This window comes from Brachycentrus maculatus, unplaced genomic scaffold (genome assembly GCF_059751285.1).
Source record: "Brachycentrus maculatus isolate JH-2025_06_01 unplaced genomic scaffold, ASM5975128v1 h1tg000126l, whole genome shotgun sequence".
Taxonomy (NCBI): Eukaryota; Metazoa; Arthropoda; class Insecta; order Trichoptera; family Brachycentridae; genus Brachycentrus; species Brachycentrus maculatus.
The window spans coordinates 1,071,845-1,090,506 of NW_028280879.1; the positions used below are offsets into that span (position 1 = coordinate 1,071,845).

The window sequence follows — 18,662 nt, forward strand, 5'->3', positions numbered from 1 at the left end:
AAAACAGGTGTTTTCTTTAATCATTGTAACATGTCTTACCACAAAGTTAATGCCGAAACAATAAATAAAGTACATAGTAAGCATTGCTATTTTATGAATATTTTTCGACTTTCGACCTGTAAATGCCGTGTTCTTCTTCTATCATCCGTTGATATGTCAGCTCACGATCGCTGTATTCTGCAGATTTCCCGGCGCTCGCGGTCGGGGAAGGCCGGCAGCCGGCAGCCGTCGCGCCGCGGGCGGCGGGCGGGCGCTCGCGGCGGGGCGTCGGGCCGCCAGTCCGCAGTGGCCGACTACCGCGCGGCGCGTGTGCCGCCGTCATGGGGAACCACCATTCCTCCAACTCCAGCCATCGCCCCAGGAAGAACGTGCACTGGAAGTCCGCAGGTACGATCGCCCGCATTCGGGGCCCTTCCCGAGCTCCGGGAATGCAGTCGCCCAAGCGCTATATCTGGCGGATGCCTTGGCGTATTTTTAGAAACAGCGTCGCGGGAGTCTAGCGCCCGCGGCCATACCAAATATTACGACTGCCTTTATTCTAATTTGTGTTGCTTTACAAGCTAAATGTCAAATTTCCAACCTTATTACATGCTCGAATTGTCCCTTTACTTAACCGTTTTCATCGTACGGCCATTCCAAATATTACGACTGTCTTTATTCTAGTTTGTGTTACTTTACAAACTAAATGTCAAATGTATAACCTAATGATATGCTCGCATTGTTCCTTTATTTAACCGTTATCATCATATGGCCATACGACGAGTATATATGACGAGTATCTGCATTCTACTTTTTTTCTCTTTTCAAACTAAATGTCAAATTTGTAACCTAATGATACGCTTGCATTGTTCCTTTATTTAACCATTATCATCATATGGCCCTACGACGAGTATATATGACGAATATCTGCATTCTAATTTATGTCTTTTAACAAACTAAATGTCAAATTTATAACCTAGTGATATGCTAGCATTGTCCTCTTATTTAACCGTTATCATCATGTGGCCATTCTGAATATGACGACGGCCTTTATTTTAATTTGTGTTGCTTTACAAACTAAATGTCAATTTTCTAACTTTATTATATGCTCGTATTGTCCCATTATTTAACCGTTATCATCATATTGCAATTCTACGAGTGTCAGCATTCTAATTTAATCACTCTTTACAAACTAAATTTCCAAATTTCCAACCTTTTTATATTTTGTCCCTTTCTTGTACATATTAGTAAATATAGTTATTTTATTGAATCGTTATCATCATATGACTATTTTAAATATCATATTTCCATTGCCTTTTTTCTAGTTTGTGTCGCTTAACAAACTAAATGTCAAAATTTTAACCTAACGATATGCTCGCATTGTCCCTTTATTTAACCGATATCATCATATGACCATTCTATGATTATATATGACGAATATCTGCAATCTACTTTTTGTCTCTTTATAAACTAAATGTAAAATTTCTAACCTTTTTATATATTGTTCCTTTATTACATATTGGTTAATATTGTCCTTTTATTTAACCTAAATCATCATTTGGTCATTCTAAATATTACAACATATTTTTTTAATTATTTTGTTTTGCTTTACAAACTAAATGTCAAAATTCTAACCTTTGTTTACGCATGTATTGTCCCTTTATCATCATATGGCCATTCAAAATATGACGACTGCCTTTATTCTATTTTGTGTGTTTTTAAAAACAAAATGTCAATTTTCTATATGATCTCATTATTATATATTATAAATTATCTCATTATTCAACCGTTTTTGAAAATATGTATTTGTCCCTATGTTTAAATATGTATTATCATCATATGGCCATTTTAAAAATTACGACTTCGTTTAATCTAGTTTTTGTTGTTTTACAAATATAAAATTTCAAACTTGATTATTTATTGCCCCTTTATTTAGCTTTTATTATCATATGGCTATTTCCTTCATTATATCTTGTGTTGCTTTACAAACTAGATGTCAAATTTCTAACCTTGTTATAATTGTCCCTTTATGTATATATATTATTAAAATATATTGTCCCTTTAATTAACAGTCATCATTATACAGTCATTCTAAATATAACAACTTCCTTCTTGCAATTTCGTGTTACTTTACAAACTATGTATATGTCAAATTTCTAATCTTGTCATATTACTCACTCCTTTCAACAATGTCATATATCAAAAATCGTCAATTTTCAGTTGGGCATGTTTTCGGAATGCCCAGAAAATGTATAATATCCCAGCAAAAGCGGCACATTTTTAACTTGATTTTTACCCGCTACAGGGCAGAATGTGTTTTTTTTTGTATTTTGAAGGAAAAGTATTGTTATTAATTTCTTAATATGCTACATATTTTTCAAATGCAGAAAAAAACATTCATGTTTTACCTAAAAAGATCTGTTGCACAGTAAAAAGTTCAATAAGTGGTTTGATATTTATTTTTAATACATTTGATTATATTTTTAAACTTTAAAAAAAGATGTCCAGAAAAAACAAGTTTTTTGACGTTGTTGAAAGGAGTGAGCGATATATTGTCCCTTTACATAACTGTTATCAACTGTCCGATCTTATTATTATTTTATTTTATATTTTTTTATTTAATATTTAGACTGCATTTATTCTAATTTGTGTTGCTTTGCAAACTAAATTTCATATTACTACCTAATAAAGTATTGTCCATTTATTTAACCATTATCATCATATGGCTATTCCAAATATTATATTACGACTGCATTAATTGTATATTTTGTTGCTTTACAAACTAAATGACAATTTTCTAACCTTACTTATTATATACTGTCCCTTTATTTTACCGTTATCATCATGTGACCATTTTATATATTATATTACGACTGCCTTTATTCAATTTTGTGTTGCTTTACAAACTAAACGTCAATTTATATATATTGTTCCTTTATTTAACCGTTACCATCATACAGCTATTTTAATATAAATATAATGACTACTTAAATTCCACTTAATGTTGTTTTACAAACTAAGTGTAATATTTCTAACCTTTTTTTAAATATTGTCCATTTATTTAACCGTTACCATCATATAGCCATTTTAAATATAACGACTACTTTAATTCTAATTTATGTTGCTTTACAAACTAAATCTCAAATTTCCAACATTTTTATATATTGTTCCTTTATTTAACCGTTACTATCATAAAACCATTTTAAATATAACGACTACTTTATGTTACTTAAATTTATGTTACTTAGATCTCAAATTTGTAACCTTTCTTTTGTTAAACCATTATCATCATATTGTGATATTTGTGATGTTATATAGTTTAATCTAACAACAAACGAAGATTTTAATGATTTTCAGTCATATAATTCAGTCATATTAGTCAACTATAATCGTAAACTTCTTCCTATTCATCGTTTATTTTGATTAAATTGATTTAGAGTACAATAAATACAGAATGACAGTATTTATAAAAAACCTCTTTTATATAACATAATTCTCGTATTTAGGGAGGAAGTTCAAGACACAAACAATATAACTTAAAATTGTACATATAATGTTTTGGATAGATTAATAAGTATAGCTAGAGTTAATCCTATGGTTTATTTAAGTAATAAAAAAGATAAAATTAAAATGTAACTTTGTTTTAAAATCACTATATATATTTTATTATAACTTAATTATAATGTCTACTGGTTTCGAAGCTAACCGGTAGACATCAAAATTAAGTTATAATAAAATATTTATAGTGATTTTAAAACAAAGTTACATTTTTACTATAAAATGGAAAATCACAAAGTTAGTGCTTCAAATATAAATTATAATAAAAAAGAGTAAAGCTAAGAAGAATTAAAAGAAAAAAATATCAAAGTGAAAGTAAGATAGATTATTCTAGCAATAGGATTTCCTTTATTTAAAAAAAAAAACATTATCTTTCTCCGTCTTCTTTTCCTTGGTAAGGAATTAAATTCTGTTTTTAAAAAAATACTTGTGTTGTTATTGTGTTACTTTTGTTTTCAGCATGATTATGGCACATCTCAAAAGCACGTACCCTGATTTATTAATATATAAATAACCATTTACTACCTAACCTACATGTATTTCATATAATTATTGATATTCGTTATTTTAAAACGTTTAAAATATTTTGAGAACTAACTAACTAACTAACCATATTGCGGAGAGAATCGAACGCCACACCTTTCTGTCTTTGCAAACATTCTTGGCCTCTTCTACATTCATGCATCTCCTCATACATACCCGACGATTATTACAACTCCTAGCCCGGCCGCTTTCAAGTATTTGTCACACTTGATTGTGCCAAGTTTTCCTCGGTCTTCTTTTCCAACTATATTCGCTTCATAAATTTGTTTAGCCGTTCTTTCCTCACTCGTACGTTCCACATGTCCAAACCATCGCAACACACCTTTCTTTTTTTAAGATGCTTTTAATTATCTAGTGGACTAATATTTAGTGATAGTTTTGTCAAAATAAATTTAAATTTAAGCATGTTTCTTTTGAACATTGCTACGAGTGTATTTTTCCAATTGTGTACACATTACGCATATCGAATTGACACCCTATTTTCGACGTTTGACGCTTGACATTGACCAACGCTAATATTCGTACACTCGTACATTTACTCGCTGATTCATCGAATCAAAGATACTGATTGCAAATTAAATCTATTTAAAGAAAAGTGTGCATTGATAACCTCGAATTTAATTATCATATCAAAGCTCGTCATATCGCTGATGTTGAAAACTGAAAAGATATATTATGTTATAGGTGTCTCAACAGACAAAACAATTAAAAAAATAAATAAACCTTGGGTAGTTTAAATTATTACTTTTCTTTTTTTCTTTCATACCCTTATCCGCACCCAAATGGTGCATAGAGCGCTGCATTATATAAACACAGTGTTATCTTGATCGTTAACACACGAAGGAAAGGTGATCAGACCTCCGCTTCAGGTACCAGTCCAGGGTAATATTGAATAAATATTAGAGTGAAAAAATCAATTATATTTATTTGACTCCCCCCCTAGGAATCGAACCCGGGACCTCCGGAACGGTAGCCGAGCGTGCTGACCATTACACTACGGAGGCGGACTTATAAGCGAAATTATAACTTAGACACATTTTAATATTCATATTACTTTTTGACATTTCATCAAAGATGAAGATGAATATGGAAGTCTGGGCATTTATGGGGCTGACGACCGTCCAATCACTTAACACACGTGTGACATTCACCAATTCTACCCATTATTGACAACCACACTACTCAAATTCTTGGAAGTTCTATATATATGAACCAATTTTTGTAACATTATGAATTACTAGAACTTCACTAGAGACATCTATTGGTGAGATGAAAATAAGCTTTTTACTAAGCAGTAACTCTTCTATTAGTATATGAGGTCCGAATCCTGGATTATAATCACACACTTGCGAAACGCCAGAAAATATCATTTTCATTTTTATTACTGAAGCTATAATTTGACCACTAAAAAGTGTACCAATAAAAAGTGGTTAAAAAAAAGTTGTTTTATTTTATAAAGTTTATAAAATGTGCCGCAAAGTATCTGCGAAAAACATTCAAGACTTTATTTTGAATTTCAATTCAATATACATATATAGAAGTTCTAAGAATTTGAGTAGTGTGGTTGTTAATCGTGAATAGAATTTCTGAATGTTAAACCAGCCTATGACAGTCGTAAGCCCCGTAAACCCCTGGCTTCCATATTTTTCTTCATCTTTGTTGGGATATCAAAAATTTATGAAAATGATTTCAATTGAAAATGGCTTTGACTATTCATTTAAAATTCTAACAATGCATTTTTTTATCTGAGCTTTAGTTGTGTATTAGTGATTTTATTTCTGCGTTTCTTTGCCAAAATACACGCTTGATGAGCTTGATAACAATAGAGTTACTGATTTGAACCTAACCTACTTGTATATATAGTAGGATCTGTGGAAACGTCTTTAATTAACTCTCCTCTGAACTCTACGTGCTTCGTTCAGCGGCTGTCGAGTGTTGCGTTGCGCACAAATAGAAACTCGATGGTTCGATGTTCGCTCGTTACGCTGAATTATGATAAACACACAGTCATTAAATCTCAACGCGCATTATCTGCGCAGAAACGTTTACTGAAGCGTTTAAAAGAATTATTTAACTCTAAGGAAAGGGTTATAAGGGTTATAGAACCCTTATCCGTACCCAATAATCTTGATTATTATTTACACGAAGGCAAGGTGATTAGTCTTGCGCTTCAGGAACCAGTCTTGGGTAGTATTAAATAAATATTAGAGTATAAAATCACTGATATTTTTTTTACCCTCTCCCTTGGGAATTAAACTCGGGATTTCCAGTACGGTAGTTAAACACACTAACCTTTACACCACGGAGTTGGAGGTGGACGGTAAGGAAAAGGAGAGTAACATTAGTGCTCAACTCGCAGTAGCATATGTCTGATGAGCGCTTAACTGATTTCAGAGTGTCCGAGCCCGCCGGGCAAGCCGGAGCTCGTGCCGGCCGCCGGCGCGGAGGACGGCGTCACGCTGCGCTGGGCGCCCCCGCGCCGGGATGGCGGCGCCGCGCTCTCGGGCTACCGCGTGGAGTGCAACCGGCTCGGCAGCGCCGTCTGGGTGCGCACCGCGCCGCCGCTCGTGCTGCGCCCCGAGCTGCTGCTCACGGGCCTCGAGCCCGGCTACCACTACCAGTTCCGCGTGGCCGCCTGCAACCCGGCGGGCGAGTCCGCGCCCGGCGAGACCTCCGACATCCTCACCGTGTCGCTGGACCGGGCGCCCGCCGCCGCGCCGCGCTTCGTGCGCGGCCTCGCCGACTGCGACCGCATCGAGAGCGACAAGGTCGAGTTCGAGGTCTTCTTCGAGGGCGCGCCTCCACCGACCGTCTGCTGGTTCAAGGACGGCTTCGAGATATTCAGCAGCCGCCGGACGGCCATCCACACGGAGGGCAACAGGAGCGCCCTCATATTCCACCAGGCCTCCCTGAGCGACGAGGGGGAGATCAAGTGCACCGCCACCAACAGGGCGGGGCACGCGGTGACCAGGGCGCGCCTGGCCCTGAAGGCGGCGCCCAGAATCCGCCTCCCGCGGAACTACGAGGACGGACTGCTCTACGAAACGGGCGAGACCATCTTCCTGAAGGTGGCCGTGCCCGGGAAGCCCGCTCCCGTCGTGGAGTGGAGGCACGACGGGAACCTCGTTCTGCCGACCGACAGAATTCAAATATCGATTACCGACAAGTCTTCGATTTTGCGAATCGAAAACGCGATGCGCGAAGACAGGGGAGAGTATCAAATAAACGCTAGAAACGCCGTAGGAGAGGACTCGGCTTCCTTCTTGGTCACTATAACCGCGCGGCCGGATCCTCCGGTGAACGTGACCGTTACGCAGAACCCCGACAAATCGGTCCTCATATCTTGGATTTCTCCCAACGATGACGGAGGCTGCCAGGTGAGCAACTACGTTATCGAGTACTACAGAACCGGGTGGGATGTGTGGCTGAAAGCGGCCACTAGCAGAAAGTTGACAGCCACTCTTTTCGATTTGATAGAAGGATCCGAATACAGATTCCGCGTAAAAGCGGAGAGTCCTTACGGAATGAGCGAACCGAGTGCGGAGACGAGATCGGTATTCATTCCCGGAAAGTCGAGCGATTCTTCCTTCAACCCCGTGGATATTGTAAGGGACGATGTAATGAACCAAAGATATAGAACAGGCCTGAACGTCCCTCAAGCAGTACCGAGAAGAAAACGTCACGTATCCCCGGCATTTGATGACACAGAAAACGTTAAAAAGGTGACGTTGGAAATTCCGGCAAATCTATCCCCTAAAAAACACAAAAACGTTACGGAAAACTCAGAACGTTACGACGTTTTGAAAGAGAAGAATTCCTACAGTAGCGAGAAGGTATCGTATGACCTGGATGCTGACAATATGAAGCACGGCAGCTCGGAGTTTATGTTGGTTCTGTATCCGGAAAGAGAAAAAAACGGTTCAGGTAATTATGTTTTATAAGATGTTTTATGATCAGATTACGAGATTCATGAGATTTCGCTGTTTGCGACTAATAACCAGACATTGTGATATTAATTTTCTTAATAATTCATAATATTACTTTTGTATTGAAGCGCCTTAAACGGAAATTGAGGAAATCGTTTCAGTACCAAGGAAATATTTTATGAAAGCGACGAAAATATCCTATACTTTAAACATGTATACACCTTGTGCGACTATTTTAGGAAAAATATCTGTATGCTTTTTTTTATTAGGTATAAATGTTTTTTTAAAGAAACTTAATACCCATACAGCTTATTTAGAAAATCCATTTATATGATATTTTCAGCATTTAAATATTATTATGATACATATTTTTTAAAATTGAAAATAATAAGTTTTTGATAAATTAAATTTTTAACAGGTTTTCTGTTGTAAGAATTAATAAACTAGTAATATAGCATGTCTATATTACTAGTTTATTAATATAATAATATATAAAGTCTCTAATGATACATAATGAAAGCTTATTATTACTTTTATTTATTTAACGAAAAGACCTAATTTTTGGCTAGTATAATATAACTTACATATTCATTTCCAATCCAATTTTTTTAACATTTAATTAATTATTTTCGATAGAAATATTGAGTTAGTAATGAAACATTTTATTAAATTTATTTATTGGTTACTTTGTGGTATTATGTATTCATTTTATATCATTTTTATTTAGTTTATTCTATTTTTACAACCATTTTTTCAAATCTATCACAAATCTTCGATGTAAGTTTCACATACAGTGTTTATAAATGATGTTGAACGCATGGAAATACGTGCCATAATAGACTTTAATACACAATGGAATTCGCCAAGTAAAAATTGAGTATAAAATGAAGTATCTATGATTTTTAAAAATATCCAAAATTTAAAAAAAATTAAATCAACGTTAAATAAAAAATATTCGAAAACATTTTAATGAAAAAGGAAAATATATTTTCTAGTAATTGATAGGTTTATTAAATTTAAAATATTTGGTGTAATTCATATAAATTGGTAATTTAATAAACGCAATTTTATATTCTTAATATGTTTAAATTATTTTTTTTACTATAACTATTGCTTATCTATTTTTCTTGTATATTTTATAAAGTTTGCCTCATACCACAATTAATATTGATTTGTGTGAGAGTCAAAAAAATGTATCAAACATAAAAATGAAAGTTGACAAGTGAAATAAAAAAAAAAAAGATGCGTGTGCAGAACTACATACGTAATAAAAGTGAATTTCTTACAATATAAAAATTAAGAGAAATTTAATGTGAGAGACAGAATCACAAAATAAAAATATAATTTTTAGTACTAATTTTATATTCGACTATATCAAAATGACGATGTTGAAAACTATCGTTTTAATTAAAAATAATGTAATATTTATCTCGTTCATTTACTGCAAAGACGACAGTTATTTTAAAATGTTTTTTTTAGTTTTAACCATAGATATATCGTTGAATTTCATTCAATTATCTAAGCGAGAAGGTGGTTCGTCTTCCTCTCTTAAAAATGCAAATTTTGTGGTTGCAGCAAGTGCCCAATATGGTGTTACTTTTTCCTTGCGCAAATATGTTATATATGTACTCTGAACTAACTTAAACGGAGTCAAAGGTTATTTTGTTGTACTATGGACTTAGTTAAACGGGGTCAAAAGTTATTTTGTTGTTCTATGGATTAACATAAAGGGGTCAAAGGTTGTTTTGTTGTACTATGGACTAACTTCCACGGGGTAAAAAGATATTTTGTTGTTCTATGGACTAACTTAAAAGGGGTCAAAGGTTGTTTTGTTGTACTATGGACTTACTTAAACGGGGTCAAAATATATTTTGTTGTTCTATGGACTAACTTAAAAGGGGTCAAAGGTTGTTTTGTTGTACTATGGACATGCTTAAACGGGGTCAAAATATATTTTGTTGTTCTATGGACTATCTTAAAAGGGGTCAAAGGTTGTTTTATTGTACTATGGACATACTTAAACGGGGTTAAAATATATTTTGTTGTTATATGGACTAATCTAAAAGGGGTCAAAGGTTATTTTGTTGTACTATGGACTAACTTAAAAGGGGTTAAAGTTTGTTTTGTTGTACTATAGACAAACTTCAATGGTGTGAAATATTCTTTTGTTTTACCACTGGACTAACCCAAACGGAATCAAAGGTTTTTTTTTGCACTATGAACTAACTCAAACGTAAATTTAAGTTGCGTTTACATGCGATTCATTTCTGAAGTGTATTTTTATTTGCTAGATTAGAGTAATCGTTTGATATGGCAAATATTTTAATATTTGAATTTATTTTCAGAGAAGAGAAGATCTTTTCAACTTGATTTGGAAGAGGCTATGACTCCTCCTCAGTTGTCTCTCTCGGCTCCCGAATTAGGGTATAATTTTATACCAATTAGGCCTTTAAGAAACTCGGTAAGTTCAACAGAACTGTTACATGAACAAGCGATGAATAGATTTTACCAAGTCGTTGCAATGAAGGAAGCTGAAGTGGTGAAAGTCAAAAAAGACTACATGTCTCTTCCGACATCTGTCGAAATAAAAATAGACACCCTTAAGGACGAAGATATAAAGATTGAAGATTTTCGCATCCGAAATACAGACCTAGCTGAAAGCCAAGATCTGACAAGCGATTCTAAAAACGAATCGAGAAATAAATATCTTCTTTCAAACGAAAGCTTAAATAAAGAAAGGGGTGAGGATAACAGTAGTAATTTTGAAGATGACTACACAGCCAGCACCGTATCAACAGGGGACAGCGATTTCACTGATTCGGATAGTTTAGATGAAGATGTTGATCGGTTACGAAACAGAATCGAAGAAAATACCACCTACCACCCTAAAGAAATGGTTTACAAAAGCAATACGCAGAGTCAAGCCGTAGAAGTATTAACCAAACCTGCACCCTTGCCAGACCCCAACTTCATACCGAAACCAATATTAAAGAAGCGTGAGCCAGAAGCACCTACAACACCACTTATAGAACCGGTGAGCACTGAAAAAGCAACGAAATACACGGAACCTTTAATCAACAAAGTCCCTTTGTTTAAGAAGTTCGCCAAATTTCCTCTAGAAAAAAATATTTTAAACGATAAGAAAAAGAATAGTAAGAATAGCAATAAAAAAATCGCAAAAACTGATGATACAAAACCAATTGCACCAAATAAAGAAAACGATAAAATCAAAGAAGAAGACACAGCGCAAGATGAGGGTCGCTCAGTAATAGATCACTATGGTCAAATCGTTCGAGAATTTGGGAACAGCAAAAAGAAACTGCAGCCGCTCTACACCAATACAAATGACCTGAAAAAAGCCGCAGCCAATCAAAATAAAGGGAGCGGAAAGGCTAACCCTCCGAATGACAAGCAAGCTCCACCAAAAACCGTTGTTAAGAGGAAAGAGGTGCCTCGGAAATCCGAAAATCAAAAACCTGTTCCACCCAAAAAGGTTGTACAGAAGAAACAAGAGAAGGCTCAAATCAAACAGCCCGAAGCTGCAGAGACTATAAAACCAGTTGCCAACATTGAAACTGCGTCTGTTTCTAAGAGCTTTTCGGAACTGAACGCAGAGGCGGAGAGCAATGTAAAACAAATAATCAACTACATTATTGATGTGTTTATGTTGCTTGTGGCGTTCTGGTTGTATTTGTTCAAGGATGAACGTTTGGCACTACCTTTCCTGGGACTCACGATGTACCGCCAAGTGAACAGTGTCGTAAGAAAAAAGATTCCGTCAGTTTTCAAGAAAAAGACTTCATCAGACTAACAATACTTTTTCCATTTCATTTTTAAGTTTAGTGTAATTTTCTAATATATATTTAAAATCCATTCTTCATTTAGTCCTTTATTATTAAATATCTATCTATAATTTGTACTTTAAAAGAAGATGCATGTTTGTTTTAATGGATGTATTTGTAAGTATATGAAATAATTATTGTTATAAATTTTTGGATAGTCAAACATGTTTTATAAATAATCGGGATTATTTTCAAGTATTTATTATGAATTCAAGGTAATACTTATTTTATTTGTCAATAAACAAGTGAAAGTATATCAAGTATTTTATTATATTTATTTTTGAAATGAAAAATACATGTTAAAATAATAGGAAATCAATACATCAGCTTGATCATATTAAGAAGGGTGAGTTTTCACAAATCGCTCACTCCTTTCAACAACGTCATATATCAAAAATCACCTTTTTTCAGTTGTGCATGTTTTCGGAATGCTTAGATAACGATTTTAGTGTTTCCAGGTTTAATTTCTCATATTAAGAGGATCAAATCCCGTAAATCTATTTGGACACACTAAACCAGCATAGAGGAATTGTGGAAAGAATGGTGGGCCAACATACACATCGCTCACTCCTTTCAAGAACGTCATAAAAAAATTGTCAATTTTCAGTTGTGCATGTTTTCGGAATGCCCAGAAAATGTACTATATCCCAACAAAAGTGGCATATTTTTAACTAAATATTTACCCGCTACTGGGCAGAAAGTGTTGTTTTTGCGTTTTGAAGAAAAGATATTGTTTAACTATTTTTTAAAAATATATTTCATATTTTTCAAATGGAGAAAAAACATTCAAGTTTAACCTTAAAAGATTTGTTGCACATTAAAAAGTTGAATAAGTGGTTTGATATTTATTACTAATACATTGTATTATATCTTTAAACTTTAAAAACGATCTCCTGAAAAATCAAGTTTTTTGATATATGACGTTGTTGAAAGGAGTGAGCGAAATGTATAAACATATGTATGAAAAATGTATCAACTTAAAAAGCTTGCACATATTTCTCAAGGTTTGGGTACAAAATAAATAATGATAAAATAAGAAAACTGACTCCACGACGCGACGCGTCGCGACGTTCTGTTAAAAAAGGATTTTGTATATCGGAATTGGATATGTTCGGATTGAAATGAAACAATCTTATAGCACTACAAGTTTATTATAAGCATCTAAGTACATGTAATTAATTTACATAATGTAGTATAATAGGTTAAAATATACAATAGTATTTATCAGATATAGAATGTTTATATTTGGCTACATCTATCATGAAGGATCAAATCGTGTAAATAAAAAAAAGAATAGTTCAGAGTTCTCAGTTCTTAAAGTAAGATATCTTATAGATTGACCAATTTTTTTTTCAAACTTTACAGTATATATTTATAGGTTAAATAAGGTATGAAGTAAGTTAATTTTTAATTAAAATATATTTATACGATAAGAATAATGAGAGACCATCTCGTTTTCTATACATACTTAACATATGATTAAACATAAGAGGGTGCAAAAGTTGAGAGATTTTCATCCGGTGGATGTATGAATATCAACAATGAAAATGATTTTATTTTAGATTAAATGTATTGACTTTTGTGGTAACCCTGTTTTATTTGACTTTGGCAATTTTAGAATGTTAATAATAGCGTATCGGAAATACACATTTAAAACAGATATTAATAAAAATGCATTTCTCTTTTTCTTCGAGAATGATTTAATATTTATTATCGGTTTTGTTTCTTAAACCTGGATGAAAGATATTTTGTACAATTAATTTTTGTTTCTTTACAAACAGTAAATAAAACTTGTAACTTTATGTTTGTTTTATCGAAAATTAAAACTTCTGTAATTCAATCTTGGAAAGATATACTTTTTAGGAATTTAATAATAAAACCAAAACACAAACAGGTTATAATTTCATTCAATCCTTAATAAAACATTAAAAAGAAAACAAAATTTTATCAATCTTTATAACCAGTGAATTTCGAATATTAGATTAATTTTTTCCAACTTTTCGATAAGTTCGCCACATTAAAAAATGGCAATCGGAAGAAGATTTTGGTAGTTTGAGTATCGAAAAACGAAATGAGCTAACTAAGAGTACCAAGACATTGGAGCGACCAGAGTGTAGAACTCTCTCTGAATAGAGGGGTTGGAGAAAGATGAAAAAGTTAGACTGTTCACCATTTTTTCTCGACAAATTCTTCCAAGTTTTGGACATGTTCACCACACAAAAAAAGCATTCAAAAGAGGCTTCAAGTGCTGAGCCGCGAATAAAAATAAAATTTTTAAGTAACCATCTTATTCAATTCACTGGTTCTGAAAAATTGATTTGAGATTGTGTACTACATCTTTGCAAATGAAGTTATTGGAGGAAGAGAGATGTATTTTCCATTAAGATAAAAAAGTATATAAATATATGCACATACGTATTTAAAACGATCAATAGATGTAACTACAGGATATTAATTAGAAATTGTAAAATGATCATAAACATGCTTAGAAGAAGACCAGAACAAGTACATTTGTATATTTTGTTGAATATCGAAAGGGGTAGAGTGAAAAAATTTCGTTTCCATTTTAATCTTAATCATCATTCATTTCAATTCCAATGCCACTATCTAAAATCACGTCTTCTATTTTTAATTGATCACAAATTATATTTCTCTTTGGAATGAATTCAGAATGAAATCGTGTAGAAAATGAGAATTATAATATTATTTTTTCTTAATCCAACTAGAATGTTCAAGAAATCAGAGGCTCTTTTGAAGAGACCGCTGAAATATTTACTACTATAACAACAGACGTCATTCCTATTTAGAAAAAATAAAAAAATAAAACTACTCTTTCAATACACAGCAGGTAACATTTCATATCACGCATTCCTTACTAATACACACGTCTACCCCCTTGTATACAAATATATAATTAGGCATCCTTAAACCCTATTTTCAAAACTACAAGTATTACGTAATTGGCACGAAACACGGTAATTTAAAAGTAAAAACTCTCACAAATGAAATACTATGATGTAAAGAAGGGTACGCGTCAGATAATATTCGACATTTTATGCCCGATTATAGCGTGTACATATTAAATTTATGTAGACAGTTATGAAGATGACCAATGATATTTCTGTAATATGGATATTAAGAGACGAATATGAGTTATTTAGATATAGTACGAGTTTATAAATAATGTGAGATTTTTATTTCGGATAGATAGTGAAATTTAGAGCACTATTTTTATATTTTATTTCTAATTAATACTACGAATACATCAAACAATATTTTTTTTGTATTTTTTTTTATTGTTTTCTTTTTGGGGTATGTCTAAATTTTTATTCGTATAAACGAAATAGTGATGGTTGCTTTTGGACTTTTCCCCAATAAACTTCACTCTGGAATCTGTAACTTAAACTTAACATGTAGAATGTCTTAAATCTATTACGCACGTATATTGATTATATCATATTATGTAAGGGGAGATACATTCAAAACCGACCGATCTTTTCAGTCCACTTCAAACTTTATTTGATCATCGCAAAATGTCGGTTATAATGTTCTCAACAAACAATCTTAACGCCTCTAAAGATCTCTCAATCTAAAGATCTCTTTCATGAAATCCCTCGGCAATTCTGTACCTTCCCTACGCATCATCCATCAATTCTACAGTAGATTATGAATTTATTCTATGAATATATCACTACCAGACAATGTTTTAAGTAAAACAGCTAGTCTACGAGTATAAACGTGTACTCAAAGTGTGCTACTTCAATAAACTATACGAAAAGTAAGAATAAAATAAAAATGCACATTTTAAAACCCCCAAATCTAGTCTAATGGCCAGTAAGAACCAATGAAATGAATTGACAATTTTATATTATTTTTTGACATCTCATCAAAGATGAAGAAGAATATGGAAGTCTGGGCATTTATGGGGCTTACGACCGTCATAGGCTGGTTTAAGTGATCACTTCACACACGTGTAACATTCACCATTCTACCCATTATTGACGACCACACTATTCAAATTCTTGGAAGCTCTATATTTATGAACCAATTTAGAACCTTGTTCTTGAATCACTAGAACTTCACTTAAGACATGTATTGGTGAGATGTAAAGAAGCTTTTTATTTTATTCAGACTTCCATATTCTTCTTCATCTTTGATGAGATGTCAAAAAATAATATGAAAATAACTCCTGTAATTGGAGATAATCCAGATTTTGTGAACAAGTATTTGGACACACTCAAAATGTTGTGACAATTTTACTTGCACTTCGGAGAGGTGCTACGTCTACATCTCTACGGTATATTTGGAAAACGTAGCACGTTTTCTTCAAAATTAAACAGGTTTTTCTATGAGAAAAAAAAGTTTTACAATATCTTAATCATCACTACTGGGGTTTACATTTATATGAAGACCTTTTTTTAAAAAGGCGTTAAAATAATATAATATATATTTTTTTTCTTTTGATCATTAGGCTTCTAACATTATTTCAAAAGTTGATCAAAGGATAGTTAACAATTTTTTCGAAATGAAGAAACGCCTTTGTCGAAATGTATATGAATATAATAAATATATTAGGATATATGTAATAGGATAAATTTAATATACCTATATAAAAATTCTTTCTAAGTTGTAAATAAATGTTAATATTTTTGTATATGAAAATCATGAAAATAAAATTTTATTCTGGGTTATAAACTTCAGCATCGCATCGTTTATAAAAATTAAAATGTTTAATACTATGCTTAAAATATATTGGAAAGAAAAAATATTTTTAGAAAAAATATAAGATTTAGTAAAATTTTCAACGATGTTCATTAAATAAAAGAATCTAAATTCATAATCGTTAATTAAAACTTTAGAAAGCTCGAGATTTTTTCTAGTACCAATTTTTTGTAAATGAATATTTAAACTGGGTTTTAATCCAATTATTTTTAAACTAAAAAAATCCTACAAACAAGAAGTAAATGAAGTTGTATGTTCCAGATGTCATTTAATTTAGATAATTTATATATAAGTAAACTCCTAAACTTAATTAATTAGACCTCTTCAAGTTTAATTTTGAGTTATATAATATCTAGTTACATAAGTTAAACTTCGATAACTGCTCGGTTTGAAGTTAGTTGGTCTTAAGATTTCTGAAGAGAATACCAATACATGTAGAATTGAGTTAATTTTTTTTTTCTTCATAAATTTGGTGAAAGAATATACAATTCATAACTTTTGAATAATACTTAAATATATATTTATTTTGGCAAATTTATTTTTAAGAAGAAAGTCGTTTAAGTACAATACTTAAGTTTTTTGTAAATACCCAATTTTTATTTATGTATGAGTACACACAAATTGGCGTAAAAGTTTTATTTATTATTATTTGATCAATACTGATGACAATGTTTAATTTTATATATATTTTTTTCATTATTTTCTTGTTAATTTTGGAAAGTCGATTTTATATTTTATTCGGTAATTTTCAAGTTTGAATAAAAACTCGAGAATGATTTTAGAATCAAATTATTTATTACTATCCAAGATTATGTATAAGACTTTAGCAATTTATTTTAAGTCTATTTATTTATAGTGAACCATTTGATAGTCCAGTGAGTAGGTTGATAGATTTTATTTATCAGTTCCTTTCATATCAGAGTTAAAGAACTTGTCATTGAGTTATTATGTAAAACATGTCTCATTATGACCCAAAAACTTTTAAATTTTTTTATACACTTTAACATTAATACAAAGAGTAATTTTAACTATTTTTTGATAATACAATAGTACTTTAATAAATATGAGATATCATTTAAACATATTTTTTTAAGTACTTAAATCAAACATAATTTATTTTCAATATCTTACGACAGTGCCTATTACTTAATTTAAATGAATAAAATTTTAATAAATATCTCACTTTTTAAATAGTAAAACGAAATATTACTCGCGATCTTTATAGCTGTTGTTATTTTAAGAATACGAAATAAAAATCAATATTTGGAATTATTTTGACAGACGTCATTATCGAGTAAAGTGCTCGACTTCTTAACCAGGTATAGTAGCTTCTTCATAGAAGTCGGGTTCATCTTCCATATCCAGTTCTGGCTGTCTTCCATCCAACTGAAGAAAAAGATGAAATATATTAGTGAATCATCCGGGAACCAGTTTTGTAAGCTAATGAGTTTTTTTTTAAAGATGGGAATTGTATTTATTATTTACTTTGCTTGTTAAATATAAAGTTTGAAGAATATTAAGCAAATTTTGGTTTTTCCTAACTAAATCAATATGTTTTTATTTGTAATAATTAAAGAAAACACTTTGTTTTTTACCACTTGAGTTTTTATTAAAGACTACATGTTTCAGAAGTTAAACTTCCATCATTCAGGTCTGTATAATAACTAAAATATAAAATATAATTTTTTTCTATAAATAAGGAGAGGGGAAAGTAAGGGGAAGGGGTTAGTCAAGGAACGGAGTTTGAAAACAAAGGAAAAATTGAAAGCAAAGTGTTTAACAAAGTGTTTTCTTTAATTATTATAACATGTCTTACCACAAAGTTAATGCCGAAACAATAAATAAAATGTTTTTATTTGAATCTGTGTTGGGAACAGGAGGGATAATCTAGTGTGGGCCAATCAGGATCTTTTCAGCATTTGCTCATTGCGTAAGCTAATGACTATAATTCCCCTAGGGACCCATTCGTTAATTCATTTCCTATTAACTAAATAACCATCACGACGCTTTCCCGCGGGGTAGGCGGAGAGGCTTAAATACCACACAACTCTGTCTTTGCAATAATTCTTCGCCTCTTCCATATTCATGCGTC

At 32.3% G+C, this 18,662-nt stretch overlaps 2 protein-coding genes across 5 annotated transcripts in view; one reads left to right on the top strand and one right to left on the bottom strand.

The window, feature by feature from the left end:
- Positions 1-284: 284 nt before the first annotated feature.
- Positions 285-12,102, top strand: MnM (myomesin and myosin binding protein). Its single transcript, XM_088260191.1, has 3 exons — positions 285-387; positions 6,475-8,004; positions 10,352-12,102. Exons 1-3 carry the CDS (start codon positions 321-323, stop codon positions 11,815-11,817), a joined length of 3,063 nt encoding a protein of 1,020 aa, XP_088116317.1. The 5' UTR covers positions 285-320; the 3' UTR covers positions 11,818-12,102.
- Positions 12,103-12,989: 887 nt separating this feature from the next.
- The window catches only part of Ae2 (anion exchange protein Ae2), a 204,196-nt gene continuing 198,523 nt past the window's right edge, over positions 12,990-18,662 (bottom strand). For all 4 annotated transcript variants that reach the window (XM_088260176.1, XM_088260175.1, XM_088260174.1 and 1 more), the window contains one exon: positions 12,990-17,956. In XM_088260176.1, the coding sequence (XP_088116302.1) occupies positions 17,882-17,956 (75 nt within the window). In that variant the 3' untranslated portion in view covers positions 12,990-17,881. The remainder of the gene's footprint in view (positions 17,957-18,662) is intronic.